At 31.4% G+C, this 18,283-nt stretch overlaps 1 protein-coding gene across 1 annotated transcript; it reads left to right on the top strand.

Annotated features, from left to right (window-relative positions):
* The first annotated feature begins 1,163 nt into the window (after positions 1 to 1,163).
* On the top strand, positions 1,164 to 2,180 carry LOC120083375 (alpha carbonic anhydrase 7-like). Its single transcript, XM_039039109.1, has 3 exons — positions 1,164 to 1,376; positions 1,492 to 1,545; positions 1,925 to 2,180. Exons 1-3 carry the CDS (start codon positions 1,212 to 1,214, stop codon positions 2,003 to 2,005), a joined length of 300 nt encoding a protein of 99 aa, XP_038895037.1. The 5' UTR covers positions 1,164 to 1,211; the 3' UTR covers positions 2,006 to 2,180.
* The last annotated feature ends 16,103 nt before the right edge of the window (positions 2,181 to 18,283 follow it).

Below are 18,283 nucleotides of genomic sequence, written 5' to 3'. Positions count from 1 at the left end.
TTAAATGGTAGCTTAGATTATGAAACTTTACCCTGGACAAGAAGTAGTCACGTCGTCCAATATTATAGAGAATTCCAATGACAGCAACCTTTCCGTTTGGCTTTGGTGTACTAAGTGAGTTTCTAAAGCAAACCTTCTTCCATTGATAGTGTGCTCAGAGGGTGAGTGCCAATGAATTTGTCTTAGAAAATATCGAGTTCCATTTACTTCCATATGTCCAGCCTTACCACCCATTTTAACTACACTCATCTCAATTTACATACAAAATTTAGATTCTTCTCAATTATCATATTTTTATTCTATGTATAACAATATTAAGAAAATTTCTACCGATGGAAAAAATGTCAAACTATTTACAGAAATAGCAAAAAAAAAAAAAAACCGATAATTAAATTTACATGTCTATCAGCGTCTACCACTAATAGACATGAATAGACAGACTTCTATCAGCCTCTATTAGCCTCTACCAAAGAAAATTAAAATTTTGTTATTTCATGTAAATAGTTTTCCTTATTTTTCTATTTTTGAAATCCCCTAATTTGTATATTTTAAAAGAAGGAGATTGAAAGTTGAATCAAATATGATTTAAACACAAAAAGATGAATGTCTTCTTTAAAACAGATAAAAAACACAAAAATGCTAACTAATGTTATTGTTGTTACCATTATATCATGTCCTCTGTTTTTAAGAGTTGCATTGGAAGGTTTATAGTCGATTTTAAGGTCCGTAAAATGAGATACAATACGGACTTTCTTATCAACAAATCAATAGGAGATTGCATGCGTCCAGTCTTGCAGTTATGCCATTCTCGTTTAAGATCTCCCCAATGTGCAGGTCCTTTCTTTCCCTTGTTATTATAATCAAACTCTTTCTGATTTTCTGCATGCATATGAAAGACATCAAATGGAATGGTAAGTAAAGTCCATTTTACTTTTTTTTTTTTTTTTTTCTCAACAAATATTGGAGTATCAAATTAAACATTGTTTTATTTGGGTAAAAATCGAAATATTACTTCAAAAATGACATTTTGGAAATCAAATGCAATCATCCCATCAATTTGATTGGCTTTTTCAGTCGACTTCACTCCTAATCATTAATTCTCCATTTCATAATTAAATTATGGAAAATAATTACAGGTAGAAAAAATGTCAGATTAGGTTTAATCTAATTAACAAAGTTTTCAATTTGGTATTGGTTGCTTCCCTTTTCAGATGAAACAACATTTGGAAGAAATATCACATACAAAGAAACATAAAGTATTGAATGTGGTCAATCCATCGTTGCTAAAGATGCGAAGCAGTTTATATTATAGATATATTGGCTCTTTAACGGTTCCTCCTTGTTCTCAAAATGTACTTTGGACCTTGGTCAGAAAGGTATTTTCCAATAAAACCTCTCTATCTCTAATCTTTTTTATATATATAAGCTATTCCATTATTCCCTAATGTGTCTCGTCTTTCTGTCTCAATTATATTCTTATGTATTTTTCAGATTAGGACTGTTGCACCCGAACAAGTAAAGTTGCTTCGTGTGGCCGTTCATGATGTAAGTAACATACCTTTTAAGGTTCCATTTGATTACACTTTACGCCTCGTTTGGTAACCATTTTTTTTTACAGCATGTAAGAAAACGTGAGGATATAGCTAAGCTTAATTTTTAAAACCACAAACAAAAAAATGAAATAATTATCTAACTGGGTCTAAATTTTATAATTTGATATCGTGAAAAGTATAATTATATTATAGGCATATTTTAAGTTCTATAATCTTTTCTTCTTGAACACTTTGTGAGTTTATTTATTTTAATTACAAGGCATTCAAACTTTTACTTCCTTGGTTTATGACATAGAATTGTAGTAAACTTTTTGTAATTAATTTTAAGATATAAACATAATAATATGGTTTAAATTGGTTTGTATGTGCAGGACTCGGACACTAATGCAAGGCCTTTGCAACCTCTCAATAATCGGAATATTCAACTTCGAATTAAATCAAACATAGATTGAGGAGAAGAATGATTCATAAATGCATACATATGACAAATATTTCTTCATCTTTCTTTCTCAACACTATGTTTTTATTTCAGATATAATAAACATCTTATGATTTTTATAATATACTCAACAATAAAATCATTTTTTTAATTTAATATTGAATATTAATCAATTTATTTGATTATGATGTGCAAATTGTTATGTGACGTCCTCAAATTTCAGCATAAATTAGGGAACATTATTAAACTTTTCTTACAGAATCAATGGGGCTCTTGCATAGAACAACAAGGTTATTTATCAATTATATCATACCCCAAATTTAAGCCTATATCATGGAATGTAATTAACCCACCCTTTAAATTTATGTGTGTCTTAAAGCTGGTGCCACAAGAAGAAAAATGAATTTCCATGATATAAGAGCATGGCCAAATTAAATTAAACGTCATAGTGTAAAAAGTGTCATAAAAACTGAAAGACATGTCAATATCTAGAATCAATCTCCTGTTTAATTTTCTTCAAATTAATAAGCAATCAAGAAACTTCCTTTAGCGGCCTCTAACAAATCAACCTCATTCTTATGCAAGTTATTCTGGTAGCCATGCAACCAAGGGTGTAATACAAGTTTTACACTCGGGTTTAAATTCAAATAAATTTATCAATTAACATTTGACGAAAACATTGAAAATGGTGATAAATTAGACATGTACATTTACATTACATAGACATTCAAATGTGCATGATTTGATGTCACGCACATCCTGTCGTAGATTACCCATCTCAACCAAGAATATGGCGTGCCGACAATAGACTCCAATTAAGATATAAAATAAATTATCAAAATTATTAAAGTAAACTCCAATTAAGATACTCTTTTAAAAATAAATAAAAATTGATAAAGAATTTGACAAAATTTTGTTCGAAAATCGAATAAACCAAACCATAAAATAAAACATACTTCCACATTACAGAAGAGAAACCAATCTTCACAATGTGTTTTTGATCAACTTGAAATAACAAGTAATCAGTGAAAGGATGAGTCGAGCCTTACCGAAACTAAAACAAGAAAATGTCGATGAAGATACTACGGATAGGGTTTATATTACTATCATTATTTTTTCTTTTCATTAATTCGAAAATAAACCCTTGAAGTAGAGGCGATGTCCATAAGGAGGGGCATGGATGACATATTTCTTTTTTTTTTTTTTTTTTGAACATATACTAAAGAGAAGAGAGGTCAGGTGCACCGGGACATATCAACTAGGTTGACACCTCCTTAGCACGTTCATCATGTCCCAACGCCAATAACATTGTATTAATTCACAAAAAAAAGAGTATGTAGAAAGAGCTAGAGAAAAACTCTATATCAAAACAATAGGGAAAGGGCAACGAGGTTAGAAAAATACCTTCCAGTTTAGAGAAAATGTGGAAGTATCGTAATTACAAAATAAAGATGATTTAGCGCACCAAAGACCAATTAGTGATGGAGCTTCATCCCACACGCGATCTTCGTATTGTTTGTTCCTTTCAAGCCACGTGCACCATAGAACGACAGTGATGAGGTTGCTTTTTAGGATCCCATCCTTTGTATTCAGTCTGGTGCTCAAGAGATAGTTGAGGAGATTGGATGTAGTTTGTATATGTTGTTGGGGAGACACTTGGGATAAACGAGCCCAGAGATTAGAGGAATATATACAGTTGGTGAAGAGATGGTCCACAGTTTTCGAGCTACCCCTGCAAAGAACACACCAATTCGGATTGAAACAGCGTTAGGAGTTCCTTTGTTGATTTTTTTCAACAGTGTTGAGGCCATTATGAAGGATACACCAGAGGAAGAATTTGCATTTTTTGGGGGTATACAATTCCCATAAGTTACCTGGATTGATTATGGGTGTATGTGTGGAGGTGCCATATATATGTACTTTTAGTCGAGCTAAGGTTCCAAACAATCTTATCTACATCAAAATTATTGGATGGATGAGGCCAACCACTTGTTAAGTCCTACCAAGCTATTTGTTCCCGCTGTATAAGAGGTCTACGGGGATGAAAGTTCCAACAATTCAGTGAAGCATCCCAAGCATCTTCCACTTTCAAGAGTGGATCCATGGTCAAGGCAAAGAATCTTTGTGCATAAGCCATCACTCTCTTATTATATGACTGGTTTTCTTCCTTTTATTATTAAAATTCTTTTTAGTTTCTTTTTGCACTCATATCAAAATCTTTTCTCAGCTTAGACTTTATTGATCTTGTACGTTTAGATTCCTTTAAGGATTATCTATGCATTATAACAAAATTGTAGACTTCTTCGATTCTTCACTTTCAACAATGGCCACACACAAAAAACAACCACATAACAATCGGTTCTCATACTTCCTTTTATAACGATATTAACAAGGATGTTATAGACAAGGAAACCAACATGACCGAAATTATCCCGAAAACCATCAACTGGACAGTCCAATACGAAGTCAACCGAAAGATATCCAATATTACAAAAACGGTAAAATTACATGCCAAATAAAAATAATAACAACCTTTAACTCCGAAAATACTTTTTCGAAAAGTTCAAGGTATTAGGTTACATAATTAAAATGTGTTTTTGTAAATTGTAAAAACACTAAAAAAAAAAAAACGCAAGTTCATTTAGAATAAGCCCAAAAATGTTGATTGAAAACCTAATTTTCTATAGATAAAAGCATATGCTTAAAAATGATAGGTTTTTTTTTCTTTTTTCCAATTGTTGAAATAAAAAATGGATCGTACCAAACAACTGCAACAATTAATAATAATTTTTAATCTTATTATTAATTATTATTACAATTAATTATTAAATGGAGAATCAATGATTAGATGTGAATGTCAACGGAGAAAGCCTGTCAGATTGATGGGATGATTGCATTTTGATTTCAAAAATGCCAGTTTCGTAGTAATATTTTGTTTTTCTTCCAAATAAAACAAGGGGCATTTTTCAATATAAAAAAAAATAAAAAATATTTACACTATATAACAAAAATTATTTAACAAATAAAGTTGGTTTTCCTTTGTTGTGAGTCAATAACCAACATTTGAGTGCATCCGACATTAAATGTTTTTTTTTGTGAAAGACCATGTGTGTCATCATTCTTTATTGTAAAAACATACATGACAAACCAACAATATTTCTCTTTCATCTATATATGCATAATATAAAAAGTCATTTTCTTTTGTATACACAACTCAATTTTTGAACAAACAAAAAAGTTAACTAATTCACTACATCAATTCACAATAAAGAAAGTGATCAACTGTTTAGACAGTAACCTATCATAAAGGTATATTGATCAATATATACATACGGTTAGAACTCCAAAGATTGAACAACTGATTATCTACTTTGAGAATCATATAGCACTACATGATAAAAGACCTACGATAGCTTCAAAAAACCGCTATAATAAGTCTTTTATAGCATTTTTGCAAAATCGTGATAACCCATGCTATTCAAGATATGAGACTTTTGATAGCTTTTTTAAAATGCTATAAAAAGTCCAACCTTTTATTTGTAATATTTAGTAACACGCTATAAAATACTTGTCTTTGTATAGCATTTTGCAAACCATATTTAATCTATTTATGTATTTATTCGAAGCTGCAACTATTTGTTTAATAAAAGCTATAATAATAAACCTTCAAATGTTCAAAAAAAATTCTTTCTATAGCTTTTATCAAATTTTTTTATAGCTTTTTGAAGAACTTTTTATAGTTTCTTGAATCACATTCATGTTGTTATTATTGTGTTTTATAGATTGCTACACATTAAAAGTGAAAAAAATATTTATAATTCACATAATCAAAGTGTGTATATCTAAATAAGCATTCATTCAAGATTCATATTGTTAAAAAAAAAAAAATATATATATATATATTAATTAGTATCATACATTTAGAGATGAACAAAACAAACTTTATAAACTATAAAATGTTGATATAAAAAATTCAATTAACTCCAATTGTATTTGTTGTCTATACATTGCATTCATTGGTAGTTCTTCAACAACCTTAAAAAAGTCATTTAAGTAATAAACAGTTAAGTAAAATTATTGAAATAAAGAGCAAAAATAATAAATAGACATTCTAAATAGTTCCGATTAAAACTTTGAACATCCAACAAATGACAATCAAAATCACTCAAACAATGCCTAAATGACACTATGTCATTCGTAAAACTTTCTAAATAGCACCTAGGTGTAATTTTGATAATCAAAACAACAAAGGAAGTTCCTAAAAATTGTCAAGTCACAAATTTACTCTAATTAACTCTCAAAACCACTTAAAATGGTATATAATTCTAGAATATAATAACAAGAATTAATGAAGATAACATACTATTTGTACAGATTTCAAAATCCATTTTTCCCATCAGTATCCAAAAAGTTTCCTGCACACCCCAAATAGATGGTAATAAGTAGATGTTATGTGTATTTAAGATGCACAACAACAGTACTAAATAAGTTCTGTAGAAGGTGAAAACAAAAGAATGTATTAGCATTTATGAATAACTCTCAAAACTCAAGATTAAAACGATCCCACAATCAAAAGTAATGAAACATAACATTAACACTTATAAACATAAGAACCAAATTAAGAAAACTTATCAAACTTAATCAACCAAAACTTAACTAATGAACTTAATCATCTCTTTACCCACCCCTACACTAACCTCAAATTCAATGTGAAACTAATGAACTTAACATCAATATTAATCTCAAATGAACTCTCAAGTTCATTAAACAAACCTTAATAATTTAGTATTCCAATAAAACTTAAAATTACTTATATTTCCTACTACTCTAGGATCCAAATCTAAGCTAACTTTGAAAGTGTCATAAAAATTTGCTAGAAAAATTTAGATTAACGATAAAGCTGCAACAAAAATTATTCAAGTGGACTCCAATAAATGAGTTCAAGTCACAATAAAAAACGATAACAATTTATGAATAACTTTTTTTTTTTTGGCAACACTACACATACCTTGTTGTGAAAGTTGGTGGTGGAATCTGAACTATAATTGTGTGTTGTGATGTTGAAGGAAAATTGAGCACGAATTTTAAAAATTACTCTAGCTTGAATGAAAGCAATCCTTTTCAATAACAAAATCTTGATGAATAAAGCATACAGGGTGAAACTTATTTCAACCTTAAGGGGTCTATTTCTTTAACTAAGGTATTAACACAACACGAAGGCTTGAATAATTGAGTCATTCGATAATTCATGACAGGAAATTTACCTTGTAGTGGTACCTTTTAAAATCGAATCAAGAATAAGCCTAAATTCACAAGTTTGCATGTTACAATTTTTTATTTTGAATTCTTTATTTAACGGAAACAAACTCTTCTTAAAGAGAAAAGAATTTTCTATTTGAAAAAATATTATTACCCTTCTTTACTACTAGAAAATGTCTCAGGGAAAAGAAAAGGAAACGTAAGTTAGAAACTACAGTAGTCAGACATTTTAAGGAAGATACAAACCGTCCCACTAGCTCAAGCATTGCTTGAAACATAAGCTTTTGATGATTCACCATTTACAAAATTCTTCACTGATCCGTATTGGTAGTACAACATTCCGAAGCCATATTTGTGATCTTGTTATGACACACTAAAACCTTATAGAAGAAGCAGATGTTATCACCAAATATCAAATTATATGGACGAGAAAAAATGTGCAACAAATTCCTATATGCAAAAAATACATACGAGAGGTTGTTTGGCAAGCTGACAAGCAATTTATCTTCAATAAGAGAAAGAAGTTTCAAAGTAAGAAACAAAGAAACAATGAATCTGAAGGAACAAAAATCCTAAATTAGGATTGACTAAATGTTGAGTGAAAAAGATGATCCAACAGAATGAAGTCATCATGGTAATTGAAACAAAAATTTCAGCTTAGGAGAACATAAATAGCTAAAGACGCTGAAAATCGAAGTAGATAGAAGATTAAATTCATAGATGAACAAAATCTGGTAAGATCTAAAAAATCCAAAATCCATTAACATCTACCACCACGAAGAAAGAAAAACCCACCCAATGTACCTCATGGTCTCTCTCTAAGTGTGTGACTATTTCTTACCATGAACTTGTTGTATCTTTCCACCTTCAAATGAAGACTACTTCATTTGAAACAAATTAGGTCCACCTAAATATGAGAATCCATTCTCCAAATATAGTAGATCAAATGAATATTATCTAGAGAATCATTCAAGATCTACGACAAAAGCTTCACAATCTCATAGACTGACATACTTGTATTGTTTGGTACAAACACAAAAACGATGGCTCAAATATTCTACAAGATGGCCAACCCTAATATGAGAATCCTATCATCTTAAATATATACAATGGAAAGGTGGAAACAACTCTAAAACAAAATCTGAACAACCCATAAAAGGAAATAAAATCATGGGAATAAACATCTAGGAAGTTTCAGATAAGAAAAAATAATTTGCAAGAATCCGAGACATCCTATGAGACATTTCTTGAGACATCTTACAAAATAGATCTTATGATAAAAGCCAAACAACCTTAAACAAATCTAACCAAATTCCAAATCTCTAAACACTACATAATCATGAGATATTCTCATACATAAATTAATGGTACAAAACAAGGATAGGTATTCATACATCTCTAAACATATTTATAAGTTAGTTATTCAAAACAAATATAAACCATAGAACCTAAATATATTGAGTTGTTTATGATGTCAAACCTTTAAAAATTTTCGACATAGCAATAATTAACTATATGTTGTAAATTTGACGAACACAACAGGAACACGGATAGTAATAAAATAAAATATAATATTAAAATAAACAAATATTAAATAAATAAAACATAATATATAAATAAATAAAATAAAAAAATAAGAAAATAAGAAATGAGAAAATTCTCAAATTTCTCCACTTTCTCTAATTTGTATAGAATTTGTCCAATATGTGTGTAATTTTAAGATCCATCAAATGACACTATTTATAGACAAAGTGGCAAGTAGGATGTGGACTTACATGTACACCAAGCAAGAATAATTACAAGGCACATGGACAACATGAATGATGACACGTAGCTTTGAAACACTAAGCAATGAACATCTATTTATTATTATAATATTCATAATACTCCCTCTTAGATGCCCATACATATATATATGAAATATAACTTGTTAAAACCTTACTAGGAAAAACTCATGGGAAAAAACCCTAGTGAAAGAAAAAGAGTACATATTTCATATAATACATACTCTTAAAAGAATACAATATAATTACTGCTTCTCATGAAAACATCATTTAAGATTTAGGAGTCGCCGCATTCCAATGTTGTACACCAATTTTTCAAAAGTTGCGGTTGGTAATGCCTTTGTAAATAAGTCTGTCAGGTTATCATTCGAACAAATTTGTTGTAAAGTGATGTCGTCATGTTCTTCAAGATCATGAGTGTAGAAAAGCTTCGATGAAATATGTTTTGTTCTATCTCCTTTAATATATTCTCCTTTGATTTGGGCTATGAAAACCGTGTTGTCCTTGTATAATATTGTTGGAAGATTTTTATTAGAAGACAAGCCACACGTTCCATGAATGTGCTGAGTCGTTGACCTTAGCCATACACATTCTCGATTAGCCTCGCGAATTGTAAGAATTTCAACATGATTTGAGGAAGTGACTGTTATAGTTTGTTTCATCGATCGCCATGATATATAGCAGTTCCTCCACATGTCAACAAATAACCTGTTTGAGATCTAGCTTTGTGTGGATCAGATAAATATTCACAACCTACATAACCAATTAGATCAAAATTTGATTTATTTTAATAAAACAAATCCATATTGATTGTTCTTCGAAGATAACGGAGTATACGCTTAATTCCGTTCCAATGTCTTTTTGTAGGAGAAGAACTATATCTAGCTAATAAATTTACCAAAAATGCAATATCTTGTCTTGTATTATTAGCAAGATACATGAGTGCACCAAATGCACGATAATATGGCACTTCAGGACCAAGAAGTTCTTCATTGTCTTCTCGAGGTCGAAATATTTCTTTCTTTATATCCAATGAACAAACTTCCATTGGAATATTTAATGGGTGTGTTTTATCCATATAAAATCTTTTCAAAACTTTTCTTGTATAAGTTGATTGATGAATAAATATTCCATCTACTAAATGCTCAATTTGCAAACCAAGGCAAAATTTTGTTTTTTCGAGATATTTGATCTAAAATTATTTCTTAAGATATTCTATTGCTTTTGAAAGCTCTTCAGAAGTTCCAATTATATTCAAGCCATCAACATATACAGTTATAATAGCAAATCCGTATTGTGATTTCTTTATAAAAACACACGGACATATTGGATTATTTTGATATCATTCTTTCAATAAATATCCACTCAGGTGATTGTGCCACATCCATCTTGATTGTTTCAATCCATATAGCGATCTCTGTAACTTTATTGAATATCATTTCCGGGAGTTTGATGTATATATTTCACGTACCTTAAATCCTTATGGGATTTTCATATAAATATCATTATCAAGAGATCCACATAAATATGCTATGACTACATCCATAAGATGCATATCTAGATTTTTATACACAGTCAAGCCAATTAAATATCTTAATGTAATTGCATCCACCACTGGAAAATACATCTCCTCAAAATCAATAACAGGCCTTTGTGAAAAACCTTATGCAACTAGTCTTGCTTTATATCTTGTGATCTCATTATTTTTATTTCTTTTGCTCACAAATATCCATTTGTATCCCACAGGTTTAACACCTTCTGATGTTTGGACTATTGGTCTGAAAATCTGACGTTTTAAAAGTGAATTTAATTATGCGTCGATTGTTTCTTTCCAATGAAGCCAATCTTTTCTATGTCGACATTCTTCAACAGATTTTGGTTCAAAATCCTCATTTTTATATCAAGAGCAATATTATACGCAAAAAATTTGTCAATAATTATATTAGTTCGATTCCACCTTTTTCCTATCATGACATAGTATATTGAGATCTCATTATTATTTTTAGGTATTTCACCTTCCTCACTAATTATGTCGAGAATTACTTTATTGGTATTTACATCCTCAACCAAGTCTTTTTCACTGAGTTATTTTTCGTTTTTGGGGACTTTTATCTTTGGAACCCACTGGTCTATCACGCTTCTAGCGTGTTCCAGACTCATTAATGATAACTTGTTATGCTGAGCTATCAATTTTCGATGGAACATTTGCAACTAGTATATGTGACCTAGTTACTTTCTTTGCATCTATAAATGCATTTGGTAATTAATTTGCTATATTTTACAAATGAATTATTTTCTGTACTTCAAGTTCACATTGATCTGTACGGGGATTTAAATGAGACAATAACAATGCACTCCATATAATTTATTTTTCCAAGTTCTTAATTTCTCCCCCTAATGTTTGAAAAATTGTCTCATAAAAATGACAATCAACAAATCGTGCAGTAAATACATCACCCGTCATAGGCTCAAGATATTTAATCATTGATGAGGAATCATATCCAACATATATTCCTAACCTTCTTTGAGGACTCATCTTAGTGCGTTGTGGTGGAGCAAGTGGAACATATATTACACACCCAAAAGTTTTCAAATGGGAAATATTTTGCTCATGACCATAAGCTAATTGTAATGGCGAGTACTTGTGATAAGTTACTGGCCTAATGCGTACAAGTGACGATGCATGTAAAATAGCATGTCCCCATATAGATGAAGGAAGCGTAGCTCTCATAAGTAATGGTCTTGCAATTAATTGCAAACGTTTATAAATGATTCTACTAAGCCATTTTGTGTATGAACATGAGCTACAGGATGTTCAACATTTATCCTAATTGACATACAATAATTATCAAAAGCCTGAGATGTAAATTCACAAATATTATCAACACGAATGGTCTTAATTGTATAATCAGGAAATTGTGCTCTTATCTTAATTATTTGAGCAAGTAATCTTGCAAATGCAAGATTTCGACTTGATAATAAGCTCACGTGTGATCATCTGTTGGATGCATCTATTAATACCATAAAATATATAAATGATCCACTTGGTGGATTAATGGGTCCATATATATCACCATGAATTTGTGCTAAAAATGCAGGTGATTCAGTCGCCACTTTAGATGGTGATGGTCTAATTATGAATTTTTTTAGAGAGCAAGTATCACATGATAATTCATTAGATTGAAGAATCTTCTGACTCTTCAATGGATGTCCATTTGAATTCTCAACAATTCTTCTCATCATTATAGATCCTGGATAACCCAATCAGTCATGTCAAATTGCAACTATGTTTGGATTCATGAACTTTAGGCTCATTGTTGCATATGTTTCAATTACTCATATATGAGTATAATATAATTTAGAAGATAAAGCAGGAAACTCTTCCAATATACGTTTTTCATTTGAGACAGTAGATATGATATATAGATATTCCACATTATTCTTACTATCAGTCTTAATATGATAACCATTATAACGTATATCTTTAAAACTTTTTATTGACTAGAGAACAATACATTGTCAATTGTAAATTTTGTTCCTCTAGGTAAAATAATATTTTCTTTTCCAAAACCTTCAATCAAGTTTGCAAAACTTAGCACTTTAAGCTTTCCTCAGCTAACTCTCCTAAAGATTCTGACCAAGAACATCATAAACTGATGACTATCATACCCTATAGTCAAGCAGTCGAAAGCCTAATGTATTTAATTATTTCTACTAAACCTGATCTCTCTTATTCAGCTAACTTAGTTCATAGATATATGTCTAATCCCGGTAAGAGACACTGGGAGGCTACTAAATAGATCCTAAGATACTTGGTTTGCTCTAAAAACTCAAGATTAGTCTACCAATGGTCAGCTGGACCAAACTTAGAGCTTTATAGATATTTGGATGCTGACAATGTTGGTAATTTGGACAAAAGGAGTTCCTTAACAGGTTACCTTTTCCTTTATGGTCCTACTCTAATTAGCTAGAAAGCATCACTATAGCCTATAGTAGCCTTATCTATAACAAAAGCTGAATATATGGCTTTAACAGAAGCAATCAAATAGGCATTTTGGTTCAAGGGATTGTTGAAAGACTTTGAAATAGATCAAACAGTAGTGAAACTCTACTGTGACAACCAACTTGCTATCCATTCGTCTCGAAATCCATAATTCCACACTAGAACTAAACAAATCGATATCAAGTATCATTTCATTAGAGATAAAATTGAGACAGGGGAGATAGAAATTTTAAAGGTTCATACTTCAGAAAATGCAATAGCCTTGTTAACAAAACTTGTTTCGCATTTTAATTTGTTTAAATGTTTAGAACATGTTGGCTTTGAGCTTCTAGACACAGGGTAGACAGATCGGTCAGAATCCGGAAGATCAGAAGATTGCAAGATATTGGAATCAAGGTGGAGAATTTGAAGAAGCTTTTACACAAATATCTCATTTTTTTGTTTGTTTCTAACTAACTTTGTAAACAGTCAGCTAGTATATTTTATAAATACCACTAATTTTAAATTCAATACAAAGAGTTACCATCATTTTCCTTAGTTTTCTGTAAACAACAAAACTGAACACAATCTTCATCAGTAAAAGAATTCAGATCTTCCCGTGGATGTAGGCAATCTTGTCGAACCATGTAAACACCGTGTCTCATCTTATTGCCTTATCTTTCTTGTTCATACGAGTGTTTTATTTACTACAAATCGTGTGCCATTCATTCACCATTAAAGTCGCATCGAGTAATCTGAATATCGAGTCAATCGTGCATCGTTCTTTGCTATCGAGTAGCTTTGAGTTCATCATTTTCACTTCGAGTCGCACCGATAATCGTTCAGTAACCGTCGAGTACAATCGTGTATTAGTGCAGTTGTCACTGAGTTCCATTGAGGATTTAACAGAGACTCGTCAGATGAAAAAGGGAATTCTCATCGAGGACCGAGTACGAAGACGTCGAGCATCGAGTTTCGAGTATCGAGGATTTGGCAGAATATTTATGAGTCATTTCTTCATCTTCCTAGCATTAACATTATGTATTTAGACCTTGTGAAGAGTGGTTAGCCCAACAAAGAGAAATGAATTTCCATGATATAAGAGCATGACCAAATTAAATTAAACTATGATGATTTTCAAATAATAGGTGGCTAGCAAAACTTTATTAAATAAAAATCTATAAAAAAATTCGACAAAATTTTGTTTGAAATTCAGATAAACCAACCAAAAAATAAAACATACTTCCAAGTAACTGAGTTTAATTGCACAGAAATCATTAATCATTTCACAACTCAACAACCACAATATAACTATATATATAAAAGTATCAAGAATTTTTAGGAAAGGCCTGGACTTTCTCCAACACAGAAGAAACTTCAGAAAGAAGAGGTTACGTTATACCTACCTCAAGAGCTAGACGAGGATACAATCAACTAGAGTCAGTTTCAAGAAGAATTGCAAATTCATATTACATAACTATAGTAGAGGTTGATCTAAAAAGAGAAACAAGTAGTACTGGCTGAAGAATCTTTGTCTTCAATCTCTTTTAAAGATCCAAAAAGATTCCCCTTAAATTCTTCAGTGTTTAAGTTACACCCAAACAAAAGGAGATTAATGTTCAATTACTACTTTTGTTTGATCTCTACTATTTCAGAGGTTAAGTGGGTGTCCATATCACAGAAGAGAAGCTAATCTTCACAATCTGTTTTCGAACAACTTGAAACAACAAGTAATCCGTGAAAGGATGAGTCGAAAAGTCCAGAAAATAAATAATTCGATGAATGAATGATGAAAATGAGATTGACAATATTGTTTCTTGAGAATGAAGGAAAAATATTTTTTCCTCATAAATAAGGACACATCTTTAAAAGTGAAACGTACAAAGAAAAAGCAAGAAGATGAAGAAAAGTAGGTGATTCATGTCATAATTTGTAATTTCTGTTAAAATAAGTCCTAATTATACTTTTAAATATACAAATGTATTGAAGATCACCGTTGTAAATACCTATGTTGGGCAGATGACCCTTCAAAAGTCCCAAATACTCAAGATCACTGTTGAAGAGATGAAGAAATGGCTCTAATCAATTATGCTAAATCCTCGAATACTCAGAACTCGACGCTCAACTGCTTGCTACTCGATCGTCAATCAGAATTCCCTTCTCGTCTGACTGGTCTCTGTTAAATCCTCGATGTAACTCGATGATAACAGAGTTAATACTCGATCATACTCGACGGTTCTTTAATGATACTCGGTGCAACTCGAAGGTGAAAACGATATATTCGAACCTATTCGATAGTGATGAATTGATGCACGATTGACTCGATAACTTGATTGCTTAATGCGATTTGTAATGTAAACAATTGACGTGCGATTTGCAGTAAGGAAATACTCGATTGAAGAAGAAAGATAAAGGAAGAAGAAAATAGACAAAGTGTTTACATGTTTCGGCAAAAAAACCTACGTCCACGAAAGATCTGAAATCTTTTGACTTAATGAAGATTTCTTATAGATTTTTGTTTATAGAAAACTAAGAAATGATGATATCTGTCTCTTTTGAATTCGAAAATAGTTGTATTTATAAGTTTATACCAGTCGACCATTACAAAATGCTAATTATAAACAAACTGAAAATCTGAAGTATTTGAGTCAAACATCTTCAAATTCTCCATTTTGACTCCAATGCCTTGCAATCTTCATGATCTTCCTGATTCTAACCGAATTGTATACCCTGTGTTTGGATGCTGAAAACCAACTTGTTCTAAAGATTTAAACAATTTAAGCTTTGTAACATGTTTAGTTAACATATCAGCTGCATTGTCAGATGTATGGATTTTTAAAATTTCTATCTTCCCTGTCTAAATTTTATCTCTAATGAAGTGATATTTGATATCAATATGCTTTGTTCTGGTATGGAATTATGGATTTCGGACAAATGGATAGCACTTTGGTTATCACAGTAGAGTTCACTACTGTTTGATCTATTCCAAAGTCTTTCACCAGTCCCTTGAGACACAAAGCCTCTTTGGTAGCTTCAGTTAGAGCCATATATTCAGCTTTAGTTGTAGATATGGCTTCTATAGGCTGAAGTGATGCTTTCCAACTAATTAGATTAGGACCAAAAAGGAAAAGATAACCTACTAAGGACATCCTTTTGTCCAAACACAAGCATAGTCAGCATCAACATATCTATAAAGCTCTAGTTTTGGTTCAGCTGACCTTTGATAGACTAACTTAATGTTTTTAAACAGAACTAGATACCTTAGGATCTATTTAGTAGCCTTCCAGTGTCTCTTACCAAGATTAGACATATATCTATTAAATAAGCTAGCTAAATATGAGAGGTTACATCTAGTAGAAATCATTAAATACATAGGCTTCCGACAGCTTGATTATAGGGTATGACAGCCATCTGTTTCTGGTGTTGTTGGTTAGAATCCTTATGAGAGTTAGCTGAGGAAAGCTTAAAGTGTTGGGCAATGGATAAACTCACAGGTTTTGGATCAATCATGTTGAACCTTTGAAGGATTTTCTCACAATAGTTGGACTGACTGATGCTTAGAATAGACTCCTTTTTATTACTATGGATTTCTATTCCTAGGACCTTACTTGCTTCTCCTAAGTCATTCATATCAAACTCTCTTTTTAAGACATTTTTAACATAGGTTAGATCTTCTTTAAACCTATCAGCTAGCAACATGTCATCTACATATATGAGTAGGTAAACTTTATCCTTTTAAAAACCTGTGTTTACATAAGCACATATGTCAAATGAGCTTTTTTTGAACCCAATGCTAGAAATATAGACATTAAATCTCTTATACTAGCATTTAGGTGATTGTTTTAACCCATATATAGACTTATTGAGTAAGCAAAAGAGATTTTCTTTTCCTTTAACTTCAAATATTTAGGTTGCGTCATATAGATTGTCTCCTCTAGATGTCCATGAAGAAAGGAAGTTTTGACATCTAGTTAATATAATTTTAGATTATTTTGAGCAACTAAGGATAGAAGAAATCTTATTGAAGTCTATTTTATAATAGGAGAGAAAATCTCAGCATAGTCTATTCCTTTTTTTTGTGTGAACCCCTTAGTAACCAATCTAGCTTTAAATCTAGGCTTTAAATCTTAGCATGGTCTATTCCTTCTTTAAGTTTAAAAATCCATTTAGAAGCAATAGGTTTATACCCTTTTGGTAGAGGAATAAAGGACCAAGGGTCATTCACCCTTAGTGAATGCATCTCCCCATTCATTACCTCAATCCAATCCCTTACATTAGCAAAACTTGTTGCTTCCTCAAAGGTAGTTGGTTTTTGGCTAGTAGGAGCTATTACAACATTTAAAATCAGATTCATATAATTCACTTCAGTATATCTAGTTGGAGGTGTGATAGTTCTTTTTTGTCTATCCCTAGCTAAGACATATTGGCTTAAATCAGGCTGCTCACATGATGTCTCCTCATGTTCCTCTACATTTTCTTCTGTTTCTCCCGTGTTACTAGGTTGGCTAGACTCATTTGGTTGCTCGGATGGTAACTCTACCTTAAAACTAGTGTTAGATGACTCTTCTTCATCCTCTACCTTTTTCTCCTTTTGCATAAACATCTCCTCTTCCCTAAAGGTGATGTTTCTACTCACTAGAAACTTCCTCTCAATAGGATGCCACATTTTGAACCATTTGACACCCTCTGTAAAGCCTACAAATATACACTTGACTGCTGGCCTTTAACTTTTCCTTATTTTGGTGTAGAAACCCTACACATCCAAAGACCTTGAGATAATCTAGGTTAGGGGGATATTTAGTCCACTTTTCCTTATGTGTAAGCAAATCTAAAGATGTGTGAGGGCACCTATTTAAGGTATACAAAGTATAAAATGCAACCTCTGCCCAAAATATTTCCCCTAAGATAACATCAGAGAGCAAATACCTAACTCTTTCCATTATGGTTCTATTTAACCTCTCAGCAATCGTATTTTGTTGAGGTATATATCTCACTATTCTATGTCTAGTTATACTATTATGACTACAAAATTTATCAAAATGTTCATTGCAAAACTCAAACCTATTATCGGTTCTAAAGTATTTTAACCTTATAGATGTTTCATTTTCTATCATAGCTTTCCATTCTTTAAACTTTATAGTTTTTCTAAGAAAAATCATCTATAAAGGTTAGAAAATACTTTGAGCTACAAAGGTTTGGTGTAGAAGATGGTCCCCATAGGTCAAAATGGACATAGTCCAATGCTCTTTTCGTGGTGTGCTGAGAT

The sequence above is a fragment of the Benincasa hispida genome, chromosome 8, assembly GCF_009727055.1.
Source record: "Benincasa hispida cultivar B227 chromosome 8, ASM972705v1, whole genome shotgun sequence".
NCBI classification, from domain to species: Eukaryota; Viridiplantae; Streptophyta; class Magnoliopsida; order Cucurbitales; family Cucurbitaceae; genus Benincasa; species Benincasa hispida.
Note: the sequence above shows the minus strand (reverse complement) of the source record. Positions and strands in the feature narration are given on the sequence as shown.

What these genes read in the sequence shown, in the direction of transcription:
- LOC120083375 (XM_039039109.1), top strand. Translation starts at nt 1,212, where the DNA reads ATGAAACAACATTTGGAAGAAATATCACATACAAAGAAACATAAAGTA. An exon ending in TTTGGACCTTGGTCAGAAAG is followed by an intron (nt 1,377 to 1,491) that starts GTATTTTCCAAT and finishes TGTATTTTTCAG; the next exon opens with ATTAGGACTGTTGCACCCGA. An exon ending in TTCGTGTGGCCGTTCATGAT is followed by an intron (nt 1,546 to 1,924) that starts GTAAGTAACATA and finishes TTGTATGTGCAG; the next exon opens with GACTCGGACACTAATGCAAG.